A 21774-nucleotide genomic window follows, 5' to 3' on the forward strand; every position below is an offset into this window, starting at 1 on the left:
AAAAAATGTATATAGATGAGTGTGAATTTTCCAAAAGCAAATCCTCAAAGCACTCCATGAACCTGCTATAGAGTGATACGTTACCTCTTTAGAAACAGAAGGTCCAACACGGTTTAAAGCTTGCTCAAAGTGTGACAAGTGAACTGACAAACCATCTTGTCTCATGTCTGAATCAGCCTCTGAGACAGCTGTGATTTTTTCTTGCAATGCAGACATGCAAGCTTCATTGACCTGCAAAAGAGAGAACCATCAGCCAAGTATTTCTTAACAGAACAAAGTTAATTTGAGCTTAATTCAAACACAAAAGATAACTTACAAGAGCAGCAAGATCGGCACCACTGAAGTTCTCACAAGCCTGACTATGGCCAATATAATTCAAATCCACATCTGTAGCCATAGGTTTATTTCGGACAAGAGCCTTTAAGATTGAAACTCGTCCCTCTGCGTCTGGCAGAGGAACAAGAAGTAATTTGCCAAAACGTCCTGGCCTTAGAACTGCTGGATCCATTACTTCTGGCCTGCGGACGGTGAATAAGAGAAATACAAGCAGCAGTTTAATCCCTCACTGTATAATATCTCTATACAGAAGTTCACAATAAAATATAACCCAATATGCATGCATGGACTGGCACATTATATTTGCATCACAAATAACATTTACCGGTTTGTTGCTCCAATTACAAAAACACCCTTTCGCTTTTCTGCTCCATCCATCTCTATGAGGAGCTGTGCCAAACAGATGGCAACAATGCCACCATTGTAAATCAGGCAATAATTACTCGAATAAGATTTAACTGCACTCTAATTTCAATTTTCACCTGTCTATTTCGACAGAAAATTAAGAAACAAGCGAAACTGTTTCTTGATTTTGCTTGAATACAAGATTAGGCTTTGTTATTAATGTATATAATTATTAAGATTATGTAAGAGACCTGAACGAAGCCCTACTAAGGGCTGATGTAAATACCATGTTTTTAATAAAAAAATTATATTTTCCCTCAACTGATTCAAAGAAAGGAATAGAAGAACTTTATACCTGATTTAAGAGACGTTCTACAACCCACCCGCCATCTTTCCCACGTCTAGTTGTCAAGGCATCAACCTGCATGTGAAGAGTAAAGCATATAGTTGTACTTGTTGCAACTTGCCATATGATATTTTTGTCCTCTCTATGAATTGAAAACGTGAACCAAGTAGAAAAAAGAGATTTAAATGCATAGTGCCTCATGATGGATGACAAGGTTAAAAAAAATTGATTGTGAAGTACAGTAAATGTAGCACTTACTGAGTCTTAATAGAGGCCACTAGAGCTAGGAAATGTTCTCAAATACTAAAATGCCAGAAACTGATATTGAAGGTTTGTGTGCATCTACCTCGTCAAAAAAAAGTATGCAGGGAGAGCATGTGCGTGCACGAGTAAAAATTGTTCGGACTGCCAGTTCACTTTCTCCCACATATTTGTTTAAAAGTTCCGGACCCTGCATTATAGGTAACATTAGGTCAGTAAAGGTAGTTGGCATTTATTGCTTAAATAGTCTTTCAACAAAATCTTCACTATTTGAACCGCATAGATCTTTATTGGCATAAATCTCAATTGCAGTTCAGAAAAGTGATATCTTTAGCCTTAAAATTCGGGTCCACCTAACATTGTGATAAAATCATACCCAGGCATTTGGTTCGTATTTTTCAATTGTCTTAAGTCACAATAAGAATAATAGTACATTTATGCAAGCAGCACAATTGTAGCTATTTACATCACTTCATGGACTAGCACATATATTGACTTGCAAGTACTGATAAGCAGCCATAATTTCCGAGTTCTGTGTTAAATACATCTTTATTTGCTATCCAATGTCCTATCAATTCAGCTGTCATCAGGAAAGCAAACATATTTTCATTGTGCTATTCTTGAATGTTGATTTTTGTAGCTATGGTCGGTATTCAAAAGGAAAGAAAGATGTTTTTTTCTTGAGTTCATGTCAGCTCCAGGAGGACAGGTCAGCCCCACCAGTTGACTGGGCTTGACCCTTGGTCAAAACCCACATGGTTTGACCTTTATAAAAAGACCATTCAACCTCTCCATTTGGCATCAATCCAATTCAGATCATCAATCAAGAAGTCTTCTATTCACACGTACGAAGGAGGAAGGAGATCTGAAGTTGACCAGCATTGACCAAGTATTATCTGCTTTGTTTGACCAATTCCTTAACTGCTCTGTTTGACCAAGTTTTGGAGGGTTGACCAAACTTTCTTCTTGCTGAGTTGACCACAGAGTTGACTGAATTTCTGAGGCATATTGCTGACCAAAATTATGAGTTGACAGCAGGCTGTCTGAGGCAGTTTGGCTGAACCTTCCGAAGCAGATTTGACCAAGATTTCTGGGCACTCTTTGACTGAGGTTTGGGCAGAGTTGACCAAGATTCTTGGGCAGATGTTTGACTGACCAAGCTAGTTTGTATGGTCAGATTGACCAAGTTTGACTGCAAAATCAGATTGTATCTCTTGTTGAATTGGATAATTTGTTGTGCCTTTGTGCATCTTTGTTCTATTGTGATCTCTACTGTCCTACTGCATTTTATGGCTGAATTTCTGAAGTATAATTGCTTAATGATAATCTATTCAATATCATTCGGAGTAATTATCAGTTTCAAGAATTTTGCTTGTATGTATTACATTTGAAAAATCAACATGGTATCAGATAAGATAAGATAATTATATTTATGTCCAACTAATGACCACAAAGTAGGTCAAAGGGATTGTTGAGTACACTGATGTATATACAAAGCGGGAAAATGAAACGGTCTCCTATAAAAGATACAATGCATGAAGTAATCAACATCTGGCCCTAGCAGAGAAGATCCAAGAGCTAATAGGTCTGAGAATTAGACCCATCTCTCCTAACATCTGACGCTGAATGAATAACACTGAAGAAACTCAACAAAGTCTGTTGGCCCGATAAAGAGCCAATGGCAAGTGCAGACTGTCCACTAAATCGTATCCTGGGGGGGTTCACACGGTGCTGAATGCTGGAGGACCTAGTCTGTCTCCCAGGAATGGATCTGAGACGGAACTGCTACTGAGATCTCGTGTGGTAGGGTGAGGTCCCATGGATCCTCACTGATCTGGAGTTTGGATACGTACTGGTATCAATCGATCTCTTGGTAGTACCTTGAAAAATGTTGTGATCCTCTGTGTGGGGTCTGGTCTGATAGGAGGCTGAAGAATATGCGCTCACAACTTAAGAGCCTCTTGCATATATAGGGCCAAACATCTCTGATTGGGGTACCTGAAAAAGTCGACGAGGGTCTGAGAATCTCTGAACAAGCAATGAAACCTTCCTTTGATCTCGTAGTAGACAAGGCAACCAAGAATGAAGTGCACCTCGGTCTCCACTTCTTGTAAATGACATACCTGGCAGAGTCTGTCTAGTCTATCCACCTGGTGGTCTGTCTCTACCCAAAGTCTATGAGAACCTACTCTGAACTGGCCTAGAGGAATGCGAAGAGCATGCATCCAGTGGTGAAACGTATACTGGGGTCGAACAATGAACCCGTCTCTCAGCTCCAAGAAGTGCCCAACATAGAAGGTCATCTTTGGGCGCAACCCTCCTAGAGGATTGACCCAGGTGACCTAGACGAATTGCCTGTAGATGTCCTCCCTGATGATCTTGTTTAGCTCCTGTCTAGTAGGTAAAAGGTGACCAAGAGCATCTAAGGAATATTGAAAAGGAGGGAGATGATCCAACTGAATTCCCACTGACTCTAAGAGGTTTGAAACTCTTGTAAACCAACATCTGGCTCGGCTTGAGGGAGTTGAACGGGCAATAGTCTCAGAAGAGCAATATGCCAAGTAAGGATAACGGTCCCTACTCTTTATCCAAACTCTGCAAGGATGATGTGTTGCGGCATTGTCAGTTTGCACCTAATGATGCGGCAGATAAGAAGAATCTAGACTCTCTCAGTTGAAGCCCAATCTGATTCAAGTAAAGACGGTCCCCAAATCTTTGAGCCATATAGAACAGTGGGACGAATCAATGTGTCCATGAGGCTCATCTTGGACGAGATGTCCTGGAAGTGATGTCAAAAGCACTGTCTCTCAAGAAGGGCTGAGGATCCATATCCTTTGTTGATCTGAGGCTGAAGCACTAGTCGCAAACTGAAGCGGGGACCTGAGAATTGCACCCCCAAGTAAGTATATGTGTTGGTGATCTCAATCTCCTCCCCTCTGAATAGAAAGTAAAGATTTGATGTTTTCTTCACCCCATTGAAGATCATAACCTTGGTTTTACCCAGGTTGACCGTCAACTGTCAATGGTCACAAAACAGAGCTGAGGCACCCAGCTGCCTCTGTAATCCTTCTGGGGATGAGGAAAGGAGGACCGCTAATCAATGAATGAATTCAATTTACATGAGCAAATGAAGATCAATAAGTAATACAAAGATATTTACAGAAATAGAAACATCAAGTTTCTATTAGGAAATAGAAACAACCAATTTCTTCTAAGAAACTGCTAAAATGATAAAAATAGAAACAACTAATAAAAATGAGCATTAAACACTAAATAACATTATTCTAATACCCTCCCTTAATGCTCAATCTATTTACAACACCAATAGACCCTCTGAATTTTACAAACTTATTAGGACCAAGGGGCTTAGTGAAGATGTCGGCGGGCTGCTCCATTGTGGGAACATATCGCAACTGAATGGATCTGTCTTCAACAAGTTGGCGAATGTAGTGACAATGGGTTTCTACATGTTTGTTCGTTCATGAAAGACTGGGTTCTTGGCAAGTTTGAGCACTGCTTGATTATCACAAAATAAGGGAGTAGGACTTGTCTCGAAAACATGCATATCCGCAAGCATACGTCGAAGCCAAACTGCCTCACAAGATGCCTTAACTGCTCCCCGATACTCTGCTTCCGTTGAGGAGAGAGCCACTGCCTGCTGCTTCTTACTAGTCCAGGTGACAGCACCGGATCCTAAACTAAACACATACCCAGCTGTATATTTACGGTCATCAACCGAACCGGCCCACTCAGAATCTGTGTAACCGCTGAGTATAGGATCGGAACTTCGAGTGTACAGAAGTCCATAATCAAGAGTGCCACGCACATAATGCAGCACACGTTTCGCTGCTATCCAACGATCAGCCTTAGGAGTTGACATGAAGCGGGAAATGTAGCTCACTACAAAACTGATGTCAGGTCTAGTCGCAGTAAGGTAGATGACACTGCCTACTAATTGCCTGAATAAAGTTTCATCCACAAGGGGTGCGGATGACTGAGCTGAAAGTTTGAGCCATGGTTCCGTAGGAGTCGTGGCCAGTTTGCAATCCTGCGTTCTGAACCTGTCCACAAGATTTTTGGCATACTTGGACTGAGAGAGGAAGATGTTGTTCTCAGTTTGCCAGACTTCAACCCCCAGACAGTACTGAAGAAGTCCCAAATCTGTCATATCAAAGGTGTTGCACAAATCTTGTTTGATCCCATGGATCAAATGTGCTGAACTGCCAGTAATGATAAGGTCATCCACATAGACAACCACAAACAAAATATCATCACCAGTATGCTTGATATACAAGTTTGCATCAGATGGGCTCCGCTGAAAGTCATGATCTGTTAGATACTGATCAATTTTCATGTACCAAGCCCGAGGAGCTTGTTTCAATCCATAGAGTGCTTTAACTAATCTACACACTTTCTGTTCTTGACCGGCAACCTTGAATCCTGGAGGCTGCATCATGTAGACTTCTTCCTGTAAGTCACCATTTAGGAAAGCACTCTTTACATCCATCTGATGAACTTTCCAATTGAACTGAGCTGCTAGGGCAAGGACAAGCCGTATGGTACTCATCTTGGCTGTAGGAGCAAAGGTCTCCTCATAGTCGATGCCTTCCTTCTGTGAGAACCCTCGAGCAACAAGATGAGCATTATACTTGTCTAGGGTTCCGTCAGCTTTGTATTTCACTTTATACACCCCTTTGCAGCTACTGGGCTTTTTCCCTGCAGGAAGATCAGAAAGGGTCCATGTGTGATTCTTCTAAAGACTCTGGAATTCAGCGTCCATAGCTTGTTCCCACTCAGATGTACCCTTAGCCTCTGAATAGGTTTGAGGCTCAAAAATACTGTGCAGGTTAGCCATAAGAGCAAAATTTACTGTAGACTGTTGTTTGCTCTTATGTCTAGAAGTTCTACCTTCAAGGAGCTCATTATCCCGTAGATCACCAATGGTTTTAGCCCACCATTTAGGCCGGAGAGTAGAGGAACCAATATCAGAAGGAGGTGGAGAAGGCTCAAGAACAATAGGAGCAACAAGAGGAGGGTTATTTTCCGGAGAAAGCTCAGGTAGTGCATCATCAAATACTGATGTTGCATCATCCCTCCCATTAGGTGGACCTACCGGAAGAAGAACACTGTGACGCTGATCCTCATAACACTGCTCAGAAGGAGGAGACTGAAAGAATCCTCTGTCTTCATCAAATACTACGTCCCAACTAAAGCTAAGACGACCAGTGGCTATATCTATCAACCTATAGGCCTTGTGATGATCACTGTACCTTGTCATCATGAGTTTCTGTCTTTTGGAATCCAACTTAGAGCGCTTAGCAGATGGAATCCAAACATATGCAACCAAGCCAAATACTTTGAGGTGACTAATCTTAGGCTTACGACCAAACCAAACCTCTTCGGGGGTCTTCCCCTTAACAGCCTGAGTAGGTGATCGGTTAAGAAGATAGACAGCAGTAAATACTGCTTCAGCCCAGAATTTGTTCGGAACACTCTTGTGTTGTAACATGGAATGAGCCATTTCAACAACCGTACGGTTGTGGCGTTCGACAACACTGTTCTGCTGAGGAGTGTAGGGTGTAGTTAATTGGCGTTTGATGCCATGAGTATCACAGAAGTTGGAGAAAGCAGAAGAACAAAATCCCCCCCCCCCCCATTATCTGTCCTAAGAGTTATGATATTACAGCCAGACTCTTTTCAACTAAGCTTTTAAACTTCTAAAAGATACTAAATACATCAGATTTATATTTTAGAAAATACACCCACGTCTTTCTACTGAAATCATCTACAATAAGCAAAAAATATTTGCAACCAGTAATAGAAGATGTATTCATAGGACCACAAATATCAGCGTGAAATAACTGGAGTACCTTAGATGCGCGCCAAGATTCTCCATCCTTGAAAGAAGACCGATGTTGCTTGCCAGCTTGACAGGCGCTGCATATTCCCAACTGCTGAGTCTGAATATCAGGTAACCCTGAAACAAGTCCCTCCTGAGAGAGCTGAGAGAGATACTGCATGTTTAGATGCCCATATCGTTGATGCCACAGAGTGCTGATGGGAGAAACATGAGCTGCTAGAGCCACTCTTGGAGAATCACCAGTGTCAAGAACCCTGTATAGACCATTATCCTCTAGGCCAACAATGACCATAAGACTAGTCTCCCTGTCGATAATGGAGCACTTGTGCGCACTGAACACTACATCAAGCTGAGGAGAGTTCCTCATAATCTCGCTGACAGACAACAGATTAATTTCCATACCAGGAACATAGTACACATTCAGGAAGATGAGTGTGCACCCACCAGACTGGATCCAAACTGTACCTATGCCAACCACTGTGTACTCTTCACCTCCGCCGAATACCACGGAATCACTGAAAGGTGAGAAGTCAATAAACCAGTCACGCCTGTGAGAGAAATGGCGTGATGCACCAGAGTCAATGTACCGGGCAAAAGATGGGACATGATCTGAAGACCTTTTAGCCATAAAGGCGTAAGGCAGATTCTGTCTGCTCGGAATTTTCTGCAACATTCGCTGTCTGATGGGGCCCGCCCTGTTTCTTTTGTTCAGAAGCAATCCTCTGTCGGCAATCTTTCTTCATGTGGCTGAACTTGTGACAGTAATTACACTGCACATTTTTCTTCCTAGCAGGATCAAAAGGCTGAGAAGAACCTTTCTGCTGAAAGGACTGAGAGGACTGATATTTGGCAGCAAAAGCATTTTCTGAGGACGCTGATGAAGCACCACTACCAAACTGTTGTTTCCAACGATCCTACTGTATGAGTTTGGTGCATAACTCCGGAAACTTCAGATCAACATTAGTGGAGGTAATGTTGAGTGTTTCTATGAAGTGCTCATAAGATTTTGGTAGACTTTTCAGAGTGATGACTACCATATCTTCTTCCTCCATGGTCCGACCAATGGCTTCAAGCTGATCTCGAATGTCTTTAATCTTATTAAGATGTTCCTGTAAAGACATATGTTCGTCCATCATGATGGAGAACAACTGATTCTTGAGAAAGAAGGCTCTACTCTTGTCGGATGTCTCGTGCAATTCCTTCAAATGTTGCCAGATTTCGGCAGCTGTCTTACCAGAAGGAATCTGCGGTAACTGATCATCAGTCACAGAAAGTTTGAGAAGCATAATAGCCTCTCGATTTCGATCATCAAACTTATCTTGATCGGTACCAGCTGTACCAAGACGGAGCTCTTTGTTCAGAACGAGCTGGTCAAGATGCCTATATTCAAAAATGGTCAACATTCTCTGTTTCCAAATGTTATAATTGGTGCCATTAAAGCGCTGACTGCCTTCCAACATCAGATTGGTTAGCGAGGCCATCTGCACGTTTCCAAAGACATGGAAAACAACAAAGGAGTCTGGCACGGATTTTAATGCAGATGCTGGCTGATCTGAAAAAAAACTGACTGGTGCTGGAAACAAAATTCAAATCTGCTGACTCGAAAAAATCGAGGCACGGAAAACTATGCACCCAGAAAATTCTGACGACTACCCAGTTGAGAGATTACAAAACCCACATCAAATCTGTAATCGGAAAAAAATTTCGACAAAGGAAAAAAATAAAATACCTTGGTAAAAAAAAACGAGCCACACAAAAAATCCGTCAATTGACAGAGATTCTGACTGAATACTCCTTTCTTTCACATAACAGTGGAATACGCTGCCTAGGAAACAGTGGATAAACATGCAGACCAGCGATTAACTGAATGCTACGGGCCACAGAAAATGGTACTCCCACAGTCCTCTTTGTCAACACAGCTTCAGATACATTATAGCACGCTCAAGTAAGAAATTGAGGCTTTTCTTTCACGAGATCCTCAACAGTGATCAATACGTGCCAATATTCCAACAGATCGAAAAACTGTCCTCAATGAAAAAATACTGGGCATAAAAAAAATACTGCGCGTGAAAAATACCGGGATCAGTATCTAGCTCTGAGCAAGCAGTAATGGGGGAATTCGATCTCCTGATATGTCGACAACGACGGTGACTGAGACGACGAAAGTATAGTCTCACGCTAGGGAGGAGCCGCGTTAGGCATGCGGGAAGAAAAACGTGCAACTCAGGCCCGACACTGTTGCTTCTTCGTGAGATCGCCCAGGATTTCAAGACAGACTTGAGATGCCAGTCCTCAGCGATTTTAGCACTGCAAGAAGCGACAGAGGCATATCTTGTCGCGCTGTTCGAGGATACTAACTTGTGCGCAATTCACACAAAAATGTCCGTGTGCACTCCGAACCTCCAATCGGAAAAAAAAAATCGATGAAAGCCCTGCCACCGTTGAGTCCAGTTGAAGCGGCAACTGTTTGAAGGCGCTAATCGGTTTTCTATTGGAGGAGAAGTTGCAGTCACTTTGCTGCGGAAGACGATGGGGATGAGATTGATCCGACCAATCCTCTAATTGGTGTGACAAAACCCAACTGATATACAGCGAGTTATGTTCCACAAGCAGATCCAAAATGGCCCAGCTTCCACAATCGATCGATTGCAGGTACCAGGTTCTACAGAATGGCCCAGATCTATATCCCTGCGGGACTTATTTAAAACCACGTAGGTTTAGAGCCCTTCAGTTTACTAACTGTGACCCTAAATGAAAACTGAAGGAAAAAAATTCTCCACAGAAGAGCAATTTCGAAATGAAGCACTAAATTTTTCAAGCTATGAAAAATTATTTCGAAATAATACCAAAGCTCTGATACCATAATCAATGAATGAATTCAATTTACATGAGCAAATGAAGCTCAATAAGTAATACAAAGATATTTACAGAAATACAAACATCAAGTCTCTATTAGGAAATAGAAACAACCAGTTTCTTCTAAGAAACTACTAAAATGATAAAAATAGAAACAGCTAATAAGAATAAGCATTAAACACTAAATAGCATTATTCTAATAACCACGTCGTCAGCAAAGAGTAGAATAGATATTAGAACCTGGTGAAGAAGGCAACCATCACTATCATGGATATGCTCTTGTAGAAATGCTTCCAACTCATCAATATAGATCCCAAACAGGGTCGAGGACAATGGTCAACACTGTTTAACCCCAATAGTACTTCGAATGAAAACAGACATCCCATGGGCTGCGTGAAGACGACCAAGAACGGACTCATATAGGCGCAAAATAATGATCAATAGGGTTGCAGTGATGCTAATATCTCTGAGTCTCTGGAGCAAGGCCTCCCTCAGAACGGAGTCAAAAGCTTTCCGAAAATCTATGAAACAATAGTAGACTTTCGAAGAGTGGTGTTGCGCCTCCTCAATCACGGCGCAAAGGGTGAAGATGTGGTCAATGGTCTGATGATCCGGTCGAAAACCTGCTTGTCCCCTAGCTCTGAGTTGTCTCTACTCAAGGTCATTGGAGAGCTTCCTATGTAGAACAATAGCATACAACTTCAAGAACGTGTGACCCACCATGATTGTTCTGTAGTTATTGGGATTTGAGCTGGAACCTGATTTGTGGATCGGATGGATGATGTGGTGTGCCCATGTTGGTGGAAAACCTTCACGGACTACATGGTTGAAGAGATTAGCCAAGTAGCTAACCAAAGCACAGAAACCATGCTTAAAGAACTATGCTTGGTAGCCTTCCTCATCGACTGCTTTGTTGTTGTTCATCACCCAAATGGCCTCTCTAATATCTCTGTCTGAGAATAGATAATAGGAAGAGGGTGGGGAGGTAACATGAATTTGGGCCTGCCCGAGAATATCATAAAGGTTGGAAGTGTGAGAGAACATGGATGTAGGGTCGAGGTCAGGTGGAAGAGGGGAGCGTCGGGGAAGGATGGTACGCTAGAATTGTTTAGGGGAGTGGGCAAGGAGAGCAAAAAGTTCTCGTCTTCTATGGGAGACAAAGAGTCGTTTCTTGTGACGAAGGAGATGACAATAAGAAGTTTTGAGGTCAGAATAGAAGGGTTGAGAGTGGGTGAAAGCATATCGAAGTTCTCGATGTAGAGTCTTGCATTCATCATCGTACCATTTGTTCATAGGGTAAGATCCAACTTTAGGGGAGATGGAAGTGGAACAAGTGGAGTGGGGGAAAGATTTGAGTGTTTCTTCCCAAATGGCAGCTGAAAGACAGGTGTATTTAGTGGAAGCAGAATCAAGCAAGGAGAATTGGGTTTTCGATGGGAGCATCTTGCATAGGGTAGAGGAGAAAATGTCAGGGTCTCCTTTGTCAAATCGGAAGGTAGTTCGGGGTGGGCCCCGAGGGGAGGGATGGGGTGGAAGGGGAGGGTCAAACTGGAGAGAGAAGGAAAGAAGTGCATGATCAGCAAGGGGGATGGGGGAGACTGAGAGATGGCAAATAAAAGGGAGAAAGTTATGGCTAGCGAGTACATAATCAACTACACTCGCACCCCCGCCATATGGTCGGCAAGTGAAAAAGTGAGAGTCTGGGAAACAAGGGAGACCATTTAGAATCAACAACTCCTGAGATTCCCCCAACTGCAATAGATGTTTACCATAAACTATAATGGGCCCTAAAGCATCATCTGACATCCGGTGAAGCCCTACTGAATCTGGATCTATCCCCTGGGTACAAAATACATCCTCTGATCAGTCGTGGAGAGGGATCTGGAGATCTCTAGTGTGAGCATTGAAGTCACCTAGGAGGATGACTTCCCCAATAGCACAGTATCGGGTGATGTCGGTGTACAAGTCTATAAAGGGATCCCCATTTGAGCCATTATGGACATCAAATGGTAAAGAGGCTGGGGGGAAGTAACAAACTGCAATGTAGATGTCCCTCAAAGGAGAGACTTCGATGCTAATCCGAATCCACATAAACCTAGAAAACTCATCTTCGACTACCAAAGATACCCTGTTCCGGAGTGAATCACTAGCTAAACAAGCAACTCCACCTGATTCTTTGACCCCTCTTGAGCTCCTCATCTCCTGCTTGCAAATTGAGATCCAACGGTAACCTACAATATTTGGGAGGGGTCGAACAAGGCTTGCATGAGTCTTCGTCACGAAGAGGATGTCAATTGATTCGAGAGCATCATACAAGAGTCTCAGCGATGACCAAAAAGATCCATTTCCATTCCAACAATGGATAGAAATGCTTGTACCGGAGATTCCTGATAACTGCCCATTTCCCTACCTGTCGTGCTACCATAACTTGTTCTCTGGATTGTTTAAGTTCCACAACTTGTGCTCGAGTGAGGTCCTCGTCCAATAAAATCTTGTTGGGAAGAGAAAACAACTTCCGCTTAGCCCTGAGGGCGCAAAGTCGATCAAATGTAGTCTGAAACCTGAGGAAGAGAGTGGAGTCGTAGCCCAGTCGGGCTCTGTCCAAAGCTATATCGAGGAGGCTAAGGGGGTCCCAAAGGAACCTAGCCCCCAATTCTCTTGTATGTCTATTACGTTCTTCCCCAAGTTTTGCTTGCACCACCTCCTCAACTGCTGCAAGAGGGGTAGGAGTTTTATCCTTCCCTCGAACCACCTGTACCCAAGAATTGATGTGTGTCTCCATTTCTTGTTTGAAGGTGGCTTGTTGGGATCGGATTTCTTCTTGCTTGCTTTTAAGGTCAAGAATTTCTGCATGCAATGCACCATTTGGAGGATGGAGAATTTCCTGCTCTTTAGTTTCATGTAACATATTCTTAAGGGATAAATTATCCCCCTCCACCTCTGAAACTCTGACAAAGAGGGTGTGTATTTTTGAACAGAGCTGCTTGTTTTCAGTTTCGAGATATTCCATTTTCTGCAGCATTTGTTTTACCAAGGCTATCCAGAATGAGAAATCGGACTTCGGGCTGACTACCACTTGCCCTTGCTGGTTTTCAACCGTTGATAATTCAGCAAAGCTAAACATGTCATCTTGGCACAATTCGTCTTGTTGCACGAATCCAATCCCTGGATTTGGAACCCATTCTTTTGTCTTTGTCTGTTCCTCAGCAGTAAGATTCATCAAAGGATTTAGAGAAAACCCGTCTACCGCCATCTTGGTATTAGAGTCACTGTCAAATTTAGTGGGCAGATTCCGTCAAACACTTGACGTGCATCCTCGGGTTGCCTGTTCTGTTTCAGTAATCTGCCTTGCTCCTCACTGTTGCTCTGTTGTTGCTATCCGCTGCCTGTTGCTGTCTGCCTTCTATCCACTATCTCTGTCTGTTCCAACACTATGGCTAAGAGGACACTGCCTCAGAAGAAAACCCATCATGGAAAATGCAAATGACATTTGTTACATATTACACTGAAACCAACTTGGCCAGATGCTAGCACGGATACCTAGAAGTTGTTTCCTCAACGCCGCTTCTACACTCGTTACCAGGGAGTTCATTCTGCTTTCGTTGCAGGAAACGGTAGAGTATGCAGTGCAAGAGCATGAAGGCTATGGTTAGGCTTTTGTATTCTCCGAGGACCAGCGGCTGGACTCAAAAAATCCACAGCCGCTATCGCTAAGCGGGCGTTGCCTCAGAAGAAAACCCCTCGTGGAAAATGCAAATGACGTCTGTTACATATTACACTGAAACCAGATTGGCTCGATGCTAGCGCGGATACCTGGAATCCGTTTCCTCAAAGTCGCTTCTTTTGTTAAAGTTAATGATAAGAAATAGCATCACAAAAAGCACATAGCATCACAGAAAGCATCATATATAGATGATATTACAGAAATCCATGTTAGTGCCTCAGAGCTTTAGTGAAGGAAAAGGGCATTGAAATCACTTTTTGAAGTCTCCTACTTTTGCAATATAATTTTGGACCAGATCTTTGACCATGGGTTGATCACCTAAGGGAGAGAACAAATTGGAAGGTGCTACAAATTTTAGAGCATGGAAGACAAGGATTGATCTCATCCGAGAAGAAAATGATGTGATGGATTATGTGAAAGGCAAAGTCACTGAACCGCGGGATAATGAAGGAAAGGCAAGGTACAAGAAGTCTGAAATTACAACCAACGAGATTCTTGTTGAATCCATCAGAGATCACTTAATTCCATATGTTTCAGGGCTGGACACTTCAAAACAGATGTATGATGCCCTAGTAGGATTGTATACCATCAACAACATTGATCAGAGAACAAGTTTGAGAACCAACTTCGAGATGTTCAAACTTCATATCAGTAGAGATGATACAGTGGCTTCCAACCTTCATGAGGATCTCTCAATTGAGAGATCAACTCAAGGCTATTGGAGAAAACATTGAAGAAACATGTTAATTTTAGATAACAATGGTATGTTCTGTTCTTTAACACAATTTACTTCAATGTTCCTTTAGCAGCCCAATGACAATTTTCAATTATATCCAGTAGCAATCATATTAACTTAATTACATTGACAATAAATGCAGATAGAACATAAAAACATGTGCAAAAGACAAGCCAAGACAAGAAGACACAAGATTTGGTGGATGCCAAGGAAAAACCCCAATGTGGAGAAAACCCTTTGATCAAATCTTCTTATTATTATTCAATAGTTCAGTAGAGAGAGAGAGTACATAGATCAAATTCACTTGCCCAATACACAGTGAAAACAGCGTTGTGAAAATCAGCAGTCAAAAATAGTGAACTACAACCCTAAGCAGAAAGTCAACATTGGTCAAATCAACAACAAAACTTCTCCTTTGCAGCTCGGCCAAAGGTAGTCAAGTTAGCCTCCAAGAAAGGGGGTCAAATTCAACCCAAAACAACCCACCCAGCCTCAGTCAAGATCGGTCAATGCTGCAGTCAAACAAGCGTGCGGTCAACACAAGTCAAACTACCCCAAATGCCTCGATTTCTGTGCCAACAAGTACGACCTCAAGAAATCGGAATTTGGCCCAATAAAACACAGTAAAAACAGGGCAAACTATCCTTGGTCAATGCTGGTCAATGTTGGTCTGCAATCTAAAACTTCTCTTTTATCTCTAAAATTTTCGGCCTCCTTGCCACATGTGTGTGAGAGAGAGAAGATCCCAAGCTGTACGAACCAATCTGATGTGGAGAGAGAGAAGGATGTGTGAGTGAGTGATATCCAAATGAGGAGAGAGATCACTCCTATTTATACAATTCGTTGTGGGTGAGGGGACACATCCATTGGGCTTCTTGAGCCTACACTTGACTAAGGCTGACCTTGACAATTTGTGCATGAGAGAATAAAATCAAAATTCCACTTATGCTTCTCTGAATGAGATGATCTTTATATCAAAATTAGACCTCTCGAAAAGAGGAATCCAATGCAATAATCACCTCCATCATATGAGATGTCTCAAGGTGGAATTTCGCCCTAGTTGCCAATTTTAACACTCCCTCTCAACTAGGGAGAATTCCACCTGCCAATCCATCTCACATCATCATGCCATCCTGTTATCATGTACCATCTCTGTCATCACTGCTATGCTCTACTTAACCATGAAGTAATAATGAAGAAGTGACACGAGTGAGTCACAAGACCTTACCACTCTCCACTAACAAAAGTCAATCCTTGATCCCAGATCAAGTTGTTGAACACCATGCATCCTAGTCATAGGGAGTACGACAGTACATGATGCATCCATCGGTAGTGCTATGGTCCCTAACCATCTTTTCCCAACTCATTGGCCAGATGAGAGGTACTTCCCATGAGTCCCAGACTCCATGGGTAGGATGTGTGCTGGGGTATCGGCAGGAGAAGGTGAACCACTCATCTTGCTCATATGCCATAGGAAAAGGTGAACCACTCATCTTATGGATATGTCAATCATAGGGGAAGGTGAACCACTCACCCTACATACATGTGTCTGCAATCGTAGGGGAAGGTGAACCACTCACCCTACACACATGTCAACCATCATGGGGTATCACAGGGGAAGGTGAACCACTCACCCTACACACATGTCAACCATCATGAAGTATCATATGGGAAGGTGAACCACTCACCTTGTATCTAGCGCACCACTAGGGAAGGTGAACCACTCACCCTATGGTCGCTCATAGCTCCAAGAAGTACCCCAAGCCCCCAAGAGCTCCTAGCGCTTAGTGTCCAACTCATATGGGACCCTCATGAGAGGGTTGCTCCATGACTCCAAGTCTCTCTCGGAAGGTTAAGAATTTGACCTTCCTCAAAGGCTTCGTGAGAATGTCTGCGACCTGTTCATCCGTCCTGATGTGTTAGAGCTTTATTGCTCCCCGTTGTACCATACCCGGATAAAGCGATACTTGATATCAATGTGCTTGGAGTGGTCGTGGAACACGGGATTCATTGAAAGGTGAATCCTACTCTAGTTGTGCAGAAGATCACTGTGGTATCTAGCACGTGCTCAAATAGCTCACTAAAGAGCTTCCTCGGCCAAACAGTTTCACAACAAGCCATACTAGTAGCAATGTATTCGGCCTCTGTGGTGCTTAAAGCAACTGATTTCTGTTTCCTGCTCATCCAAGATATTGAAGCAAACCCCAAAGAGAAGCAACACCCAGACGTGCTCTTACGATCCACCACATTGTCGGCCCAGTCAACCTTTGAATATCCATGAAGCCTCAAGTTCCCGGCAGTGTATCTCAGCCCATAGAGGATTGTGCCCCAGAGATATCTCAAGTGATTCTTAGCAGCAATCTAATGAATGTGATGAGGCTCAACCATAAATTGACTCAACATGTTCACAGCGAAGCATATGTCAGGACGGGAGTTTACCAAGAACATCAGGGCCCCCACAAGTTGACGATACTCGGAAGGGTTCGCTAATTCGGGCCCAACAACACTTCCACATAGCTTCTTGAAGTTGAGTTCCATCGGAGTAGATACGGACTTGCAGTCCACCATCCCACATCTCTCAAGCAACTTCACAATGTATTTTCCTTGAGAAAGGAAAATCTCACCTGGCTTTTGCTAGACCTCCAGTCCTAGGAAGTAGTGCATCAGTCCTAGGTCCTTCATCTCGAACTCGAAAGCCAACTCCCTCTTGCATTGATGAATGAGAGGGTCATCACCTGTCAGAAAGAGATCATCCACATAAAGGACCAGAATGAGAGGCTTGTCCTTTTCAACCTTGAAGTATAGGTTCGGGTCAACATCGCTTCTTGTAAATCTCAACTTCATAAGATAGCTATCAATCTTCTCATACCAAGCCTTAGGGGCTTGCATCAACCCATAGAGGGCTTTCTTCAACCTGCGTACATGTGTCTTACGATCTTGAGCTTTGAACCCCTCGGGTTGTTCTACATAGACTTCCCCTTTAAGTGAGCCATGCAAGAAAGCAGTTTTGACATCCATTGATCCGGATTTAAACAGGAACGCAACAAATTACAGAGATAACCATATACACAAATATGCAGCAAAAATAATACTTCATTTCATTAATGGAAAATACTGAAATATGCTTACAACCAGAAACGGAAATAAACCAGCTAGGGCGATGGTAGCTTATCTCTGAGAAGAGATGTGGTGGCTACATGCCTCTGAACTATTAAAAACTGTGTTACAATGAGGCTCGAAGGCTTATTTATTGTTGAGAAACAATGGAAAACCTTTCACATCTCGAAACCTAACCCTAGAAGATGAAACACCAAATTGTGGGCCCCGTTTGGATAAATTGGTACGTCAATTTCCCGGGGTCGTAACTTTGGCATACGATCTCCGTTTGACACGTACAATAGTTCGTTAGAAAGATCTACCCAGATTTCCCAAAAAATGTCGTTTAGGGCCTCAAAACGGCTTCGGAAGTTCAGGACCCGAAAAACTGCTAAAAATAGTAAACTATGCTACAATTTAGGAAATTGAAGAAGCTGAAAGAGACAGTTGTGGGGGTCCAAATGGGATAGGTGGGTGGCCACCAACATCCACCTGGATCATTCCTCCCCCCTTAGGAAGCAATGGTCCCCATTGCATTGAGTTCCTCCCTAAGATGAGGAAGCTTCTGCTGAGCTGGGTCTCTGGTGAGTTGTTCTGCAATCTCTGATGTGTTCAGAAATGGTGGGAAGCATGGTCGACGACGGTCCACATTGAACACTCGGTGCAAGTCAAGGAATGGAGGAATGTTGTTCTTCAAAGCATTGTTGCCCGGAGCCTTGGTACTGGTGTAAGGACCATGTCGGAGTGGTTTGAGTTTCTAATGGGTTCTGGTAGGGCGTTCTCTCTGCAGATGTAACCAAACTTTCTTGCCCACCTGAAACTTATGTGGTACCCCTGTGGATGAGGAGAAGTTGTTCCCGTGTTTTTTCATGACCGTATCCCTTTGTTGTTGCTGCTGCGTGGAGGAACCCTTTGTAGGGGTCATGGATGTAGCAATGATCTTCCCCTTACTTTGGGAGTGAACCAGACAGATGAATTTCCTGGTCTGGGAGATGAGCTTGTTGCCTTTCTCAGTAGTGATCAAAGAGGTGGCGGTAGGTGGGGCTACCTCCAGTATCCTGTATAATGAATTATCCAAATAAATAATGACAGCGCGAGGCCTTGACTCATACACAGCATGTTGCTTCCACAAGTATCGCTGGCCTAATAGTACATCGCAAACATCCAGAGGTGTAACATCACACAATACCTCGTCTGTGAAGGGCTTGATGTTGTACGGAAGGCGGCACTGCTAGCGAACTTTGAGATCTCATCCTTCATGAAGCCACTTGATACTGTACGGCTGCGGGTGTGGTGTAGTCGGTAGGCCCAACCGCTTCACGACGTCTGCTGAAATGAGGTTCTTTTGGCTGCCACTGTCGACAATGAATTGTAGCGGCGAGCCCTTCACCCACATCTGTGAGTGGAAAAGACGCTCCCCCTCCTCTGGATCTTGGCAGTGGCAACAGTGGCACTGGGATCCGCATCAATGATTTGCTTCCCTTTGCCATTCCCCTTGTCAGGTTCTAGTTCAGGGTCGGAACATGCATCTGATTCGGAAGCCTTCAACTCGGCCACCAGCGACTGCTTGGTCCGACACTCACTTGTGTTATGAGTGGAACTCTTGTGGAACTCACACCACTTTCCTGTGTCCTTCGGCTTCGTGGTGGCGTTCTTTTCTTGCGGCTTCGAGGGGTTGTATTGGGTCACCCCGCCTTGGCTTTGTCCTTTGGGCTTCGGATTTGTAGATCCAAAGTCTCGCTTCTTCTGTTTGAACTTTTGCTCGATTTTGACAGCGTATCGGTATTCTGTGCCGAGTGAGGAGATGTTCAAGAACTCCATCTCTTCCTGGATGTATCTGTGTAGGCAGTCGCGGTATTTGAGTACCAGATGCAGCTCGGAATCTTTGATACCCAACTGTGTGCGAAGGGTATGAAAAATGTTTGTGAACTCCGGCACATCTTGGTCTCGTCCCTGCCGCAGTGTGGTCCATTTGATGTATTTGTCCTCATAGCTTTTGACAGGGTAGTACTGCTCCTTGATGGCATCCCGGAAGTCATTCCAAGTGGGTGCGACTGAAAATAGTGAGCCTGTACTTTCATCCTTTTGCTCGCAGTAGGTTTCCCACCAGTCCTTGACATGGGGGGCTGCTTTGAGAAGAGCGAAAACAATCTTTTCCCGACTTGAAAATTCATGAACAGAAAAATACCCATCTAGCAAATTTAACCATTTATCTACGGCATCTGCGTCTATTTGACCCTCGAAGATGGGGATTTCAAAATTAATTTGTACCTTAAAGGGTGTGGCATTTCCAGAGTAGCTGTTGGAAGTCGATGCGTCGCCTCTGGGTAGCCGCTGAAGGATCTGGGCGAAGCTGTCCATCATTGCGTTCCTTTGTCGCTCGAGGGCTTCTTCGAGCAAGATTTTGATAGGATCTCCTGCCCCCTCGTCTTTCTTCTCATCCGCCATGGGAGGCCGTCGGGATTTGCGAGGCTGGTCTTGCAAAGGTTCAACCAGTTCAAGCCCTAACTCCTTATATCCGGACCTCGTTGGGGACATGCAAAGAAAAACAGAGAAAAAGCAGACCGCTCTGATACCACCGATCCGGATTTAAACAGGAACGCAACAAATTACAGAGATAACCATATACACAAAGATTCAGCAAAAATAATACTTCATTTCATTAATGGAAAATACTTAATTATGCTTACAACCAGAAATGGAAATAAACCAGCTAGGGCGATGGTAGCTTATCTCTGAGAAGAGATGTGGTGGCTACATGCCTCTGAACTATTAAAAACTGTGTTACAATGAGGCTCGAAGGCCTATTTATTGTTGAGAAACAATGGAAAACCTTTCACATCCCGAAACCTAACCCTAGAAGATGAAACGCCAAATTGTGGGCCCCATTTGGGCAAATTGGTACGTCAATGTCCCGGGGTCGTAACTTTGGCATACGATCTCCGTTTGACGCGTACAATAGCTCGTTAGAAAGATCTATCCGAGCACTACCACTTTGGGAGGCACCCCAAATTTCCCAAAAAACATCGTTTAGGGCCTCAAAACGGCTCCAGAAGTTCAGGACCCGAAAAACTGCTAAAAATAGTAAACTGTGCTACAATTTAGGAAACTGAAGAAGCTGAAAGAGACAGTTGTGGGGGTCCAAATGGGATAGGTGGGTGGCCACCAACATCCACCTGGATCATCCATTTGGTGTAGGCTCCATCCTTGCGAGGCAGCAAGAGTTATGATTGAACAAATGGTGGTATATTGGCAATCGGAGCAAATAGCTCATCATAGTCTACTCCTTCCTTTTGAGAGAAGCTTCAAGCAACGAATCTAGCCTTGAACATTTCAGCGCTCCCATCAGCTCCAAGTTTGATTTTGTAAAGCCATTTTGAAGTGACCACTGACTTGTCCTTGGGTCTAAGAACCACATCCCAGACATCATTCTTCGTGATCAACTCATACTCCTCATTCATCGCATCCTTCCAAACTTGGTGTTTCACGGCTTCTTCGAATGTACAAGGCTCAGATTGTACAATGGTACTCATGGCAACTAAGTACCCTTGGCACCTGTTCAACTTCTTGCTTTCACGAAATGTCCCCCTTGGTGCAATATGCTTCTCAGCATCTTCAAGAGTATCTTTGAGCCATAAAGGTCTTTTTCCTGAAGTAGAGGGCTCACTAGGAGGTGGATCAATGGGATCCATTAGACCTTCAACATCGAGCATCAGGTCATCAGTCGGAGGTTCATCCTGCTTTCCTGCATCATCATCATTGTCTTTCCTAGGGATACGAAGATCTCCGAGCATCCCAAGGGCAAAATCTTCATTGAAAGTGACATCATGACTTATTTCCACTTCTCTTTGACCAGGCACATAAATTCTATATGCCTTCGAAGTTCCACTGTAGTCCACAAATGTTCCTTTCTTCCCAGATGAATCTAGCTTGTTTTTTTTCTCTTTCGACACATGAAAATATACGGGACAACCAAAAATTCTAAAATGAGAAACATAAGGTTTCTTACCGGTGAATACTTCTTCGGGTGTCTTGAAGTCCAAGCTTGATGTGGACATCTGTTTTGAACATACACAGCAGTGTTGGCAGCTTCTCACCATAAGAACTTTGGTAGACCTTGGTCATGAAGCATGGCACACGTGGCTTCTATGATAGTTCGATTCTTCCTTTTGGCAAACTCCATTTTGCTCAGGAGTACATGTAGTAGTTGTTGA

At 43.4% G+C, this 21774-nt stretch overlaps 1 protein-coding gene across 1 annotated transcript in view; it reads right to left on the minus strand.

The window, feature by feature from the left end:
* Positions 1-21774, minus strand: part of CDC48C (cell division cycle 48C) — a 137988-nt gene that overhangs the window by 581 nt on the left and 115633 nt on the right. Inside the window, 5 exon segments of the mRNA XM_089417548.1 lie at positions 85-231; positions 317-518; positions 662-726; positions 1037-1102; positions 1374-1478. Coding sequence (XP_089273674.1) covers positions 85-231; positions 317-518; positions 662-726; positions 1037-1102; positions 1374-1478 — 585 coding nt within the window.

Source organism: Pinus tabuliformis, chromosome 3_2 (genome assembly GCF_031772625.1).
Source record: "Pinus tabuliformis cultivar Carrire ecotype Pingquan chromosome 3_2, CPIR1, whole genome shotgun sequence".
Taxonomy (NCBI): domain Eukaryota; kingdom Viridiplantae; phylum Streptophyta; class Pinopsida; order Pinales; family Pinaceae; genus Pinus; species Pinus tabuliformis.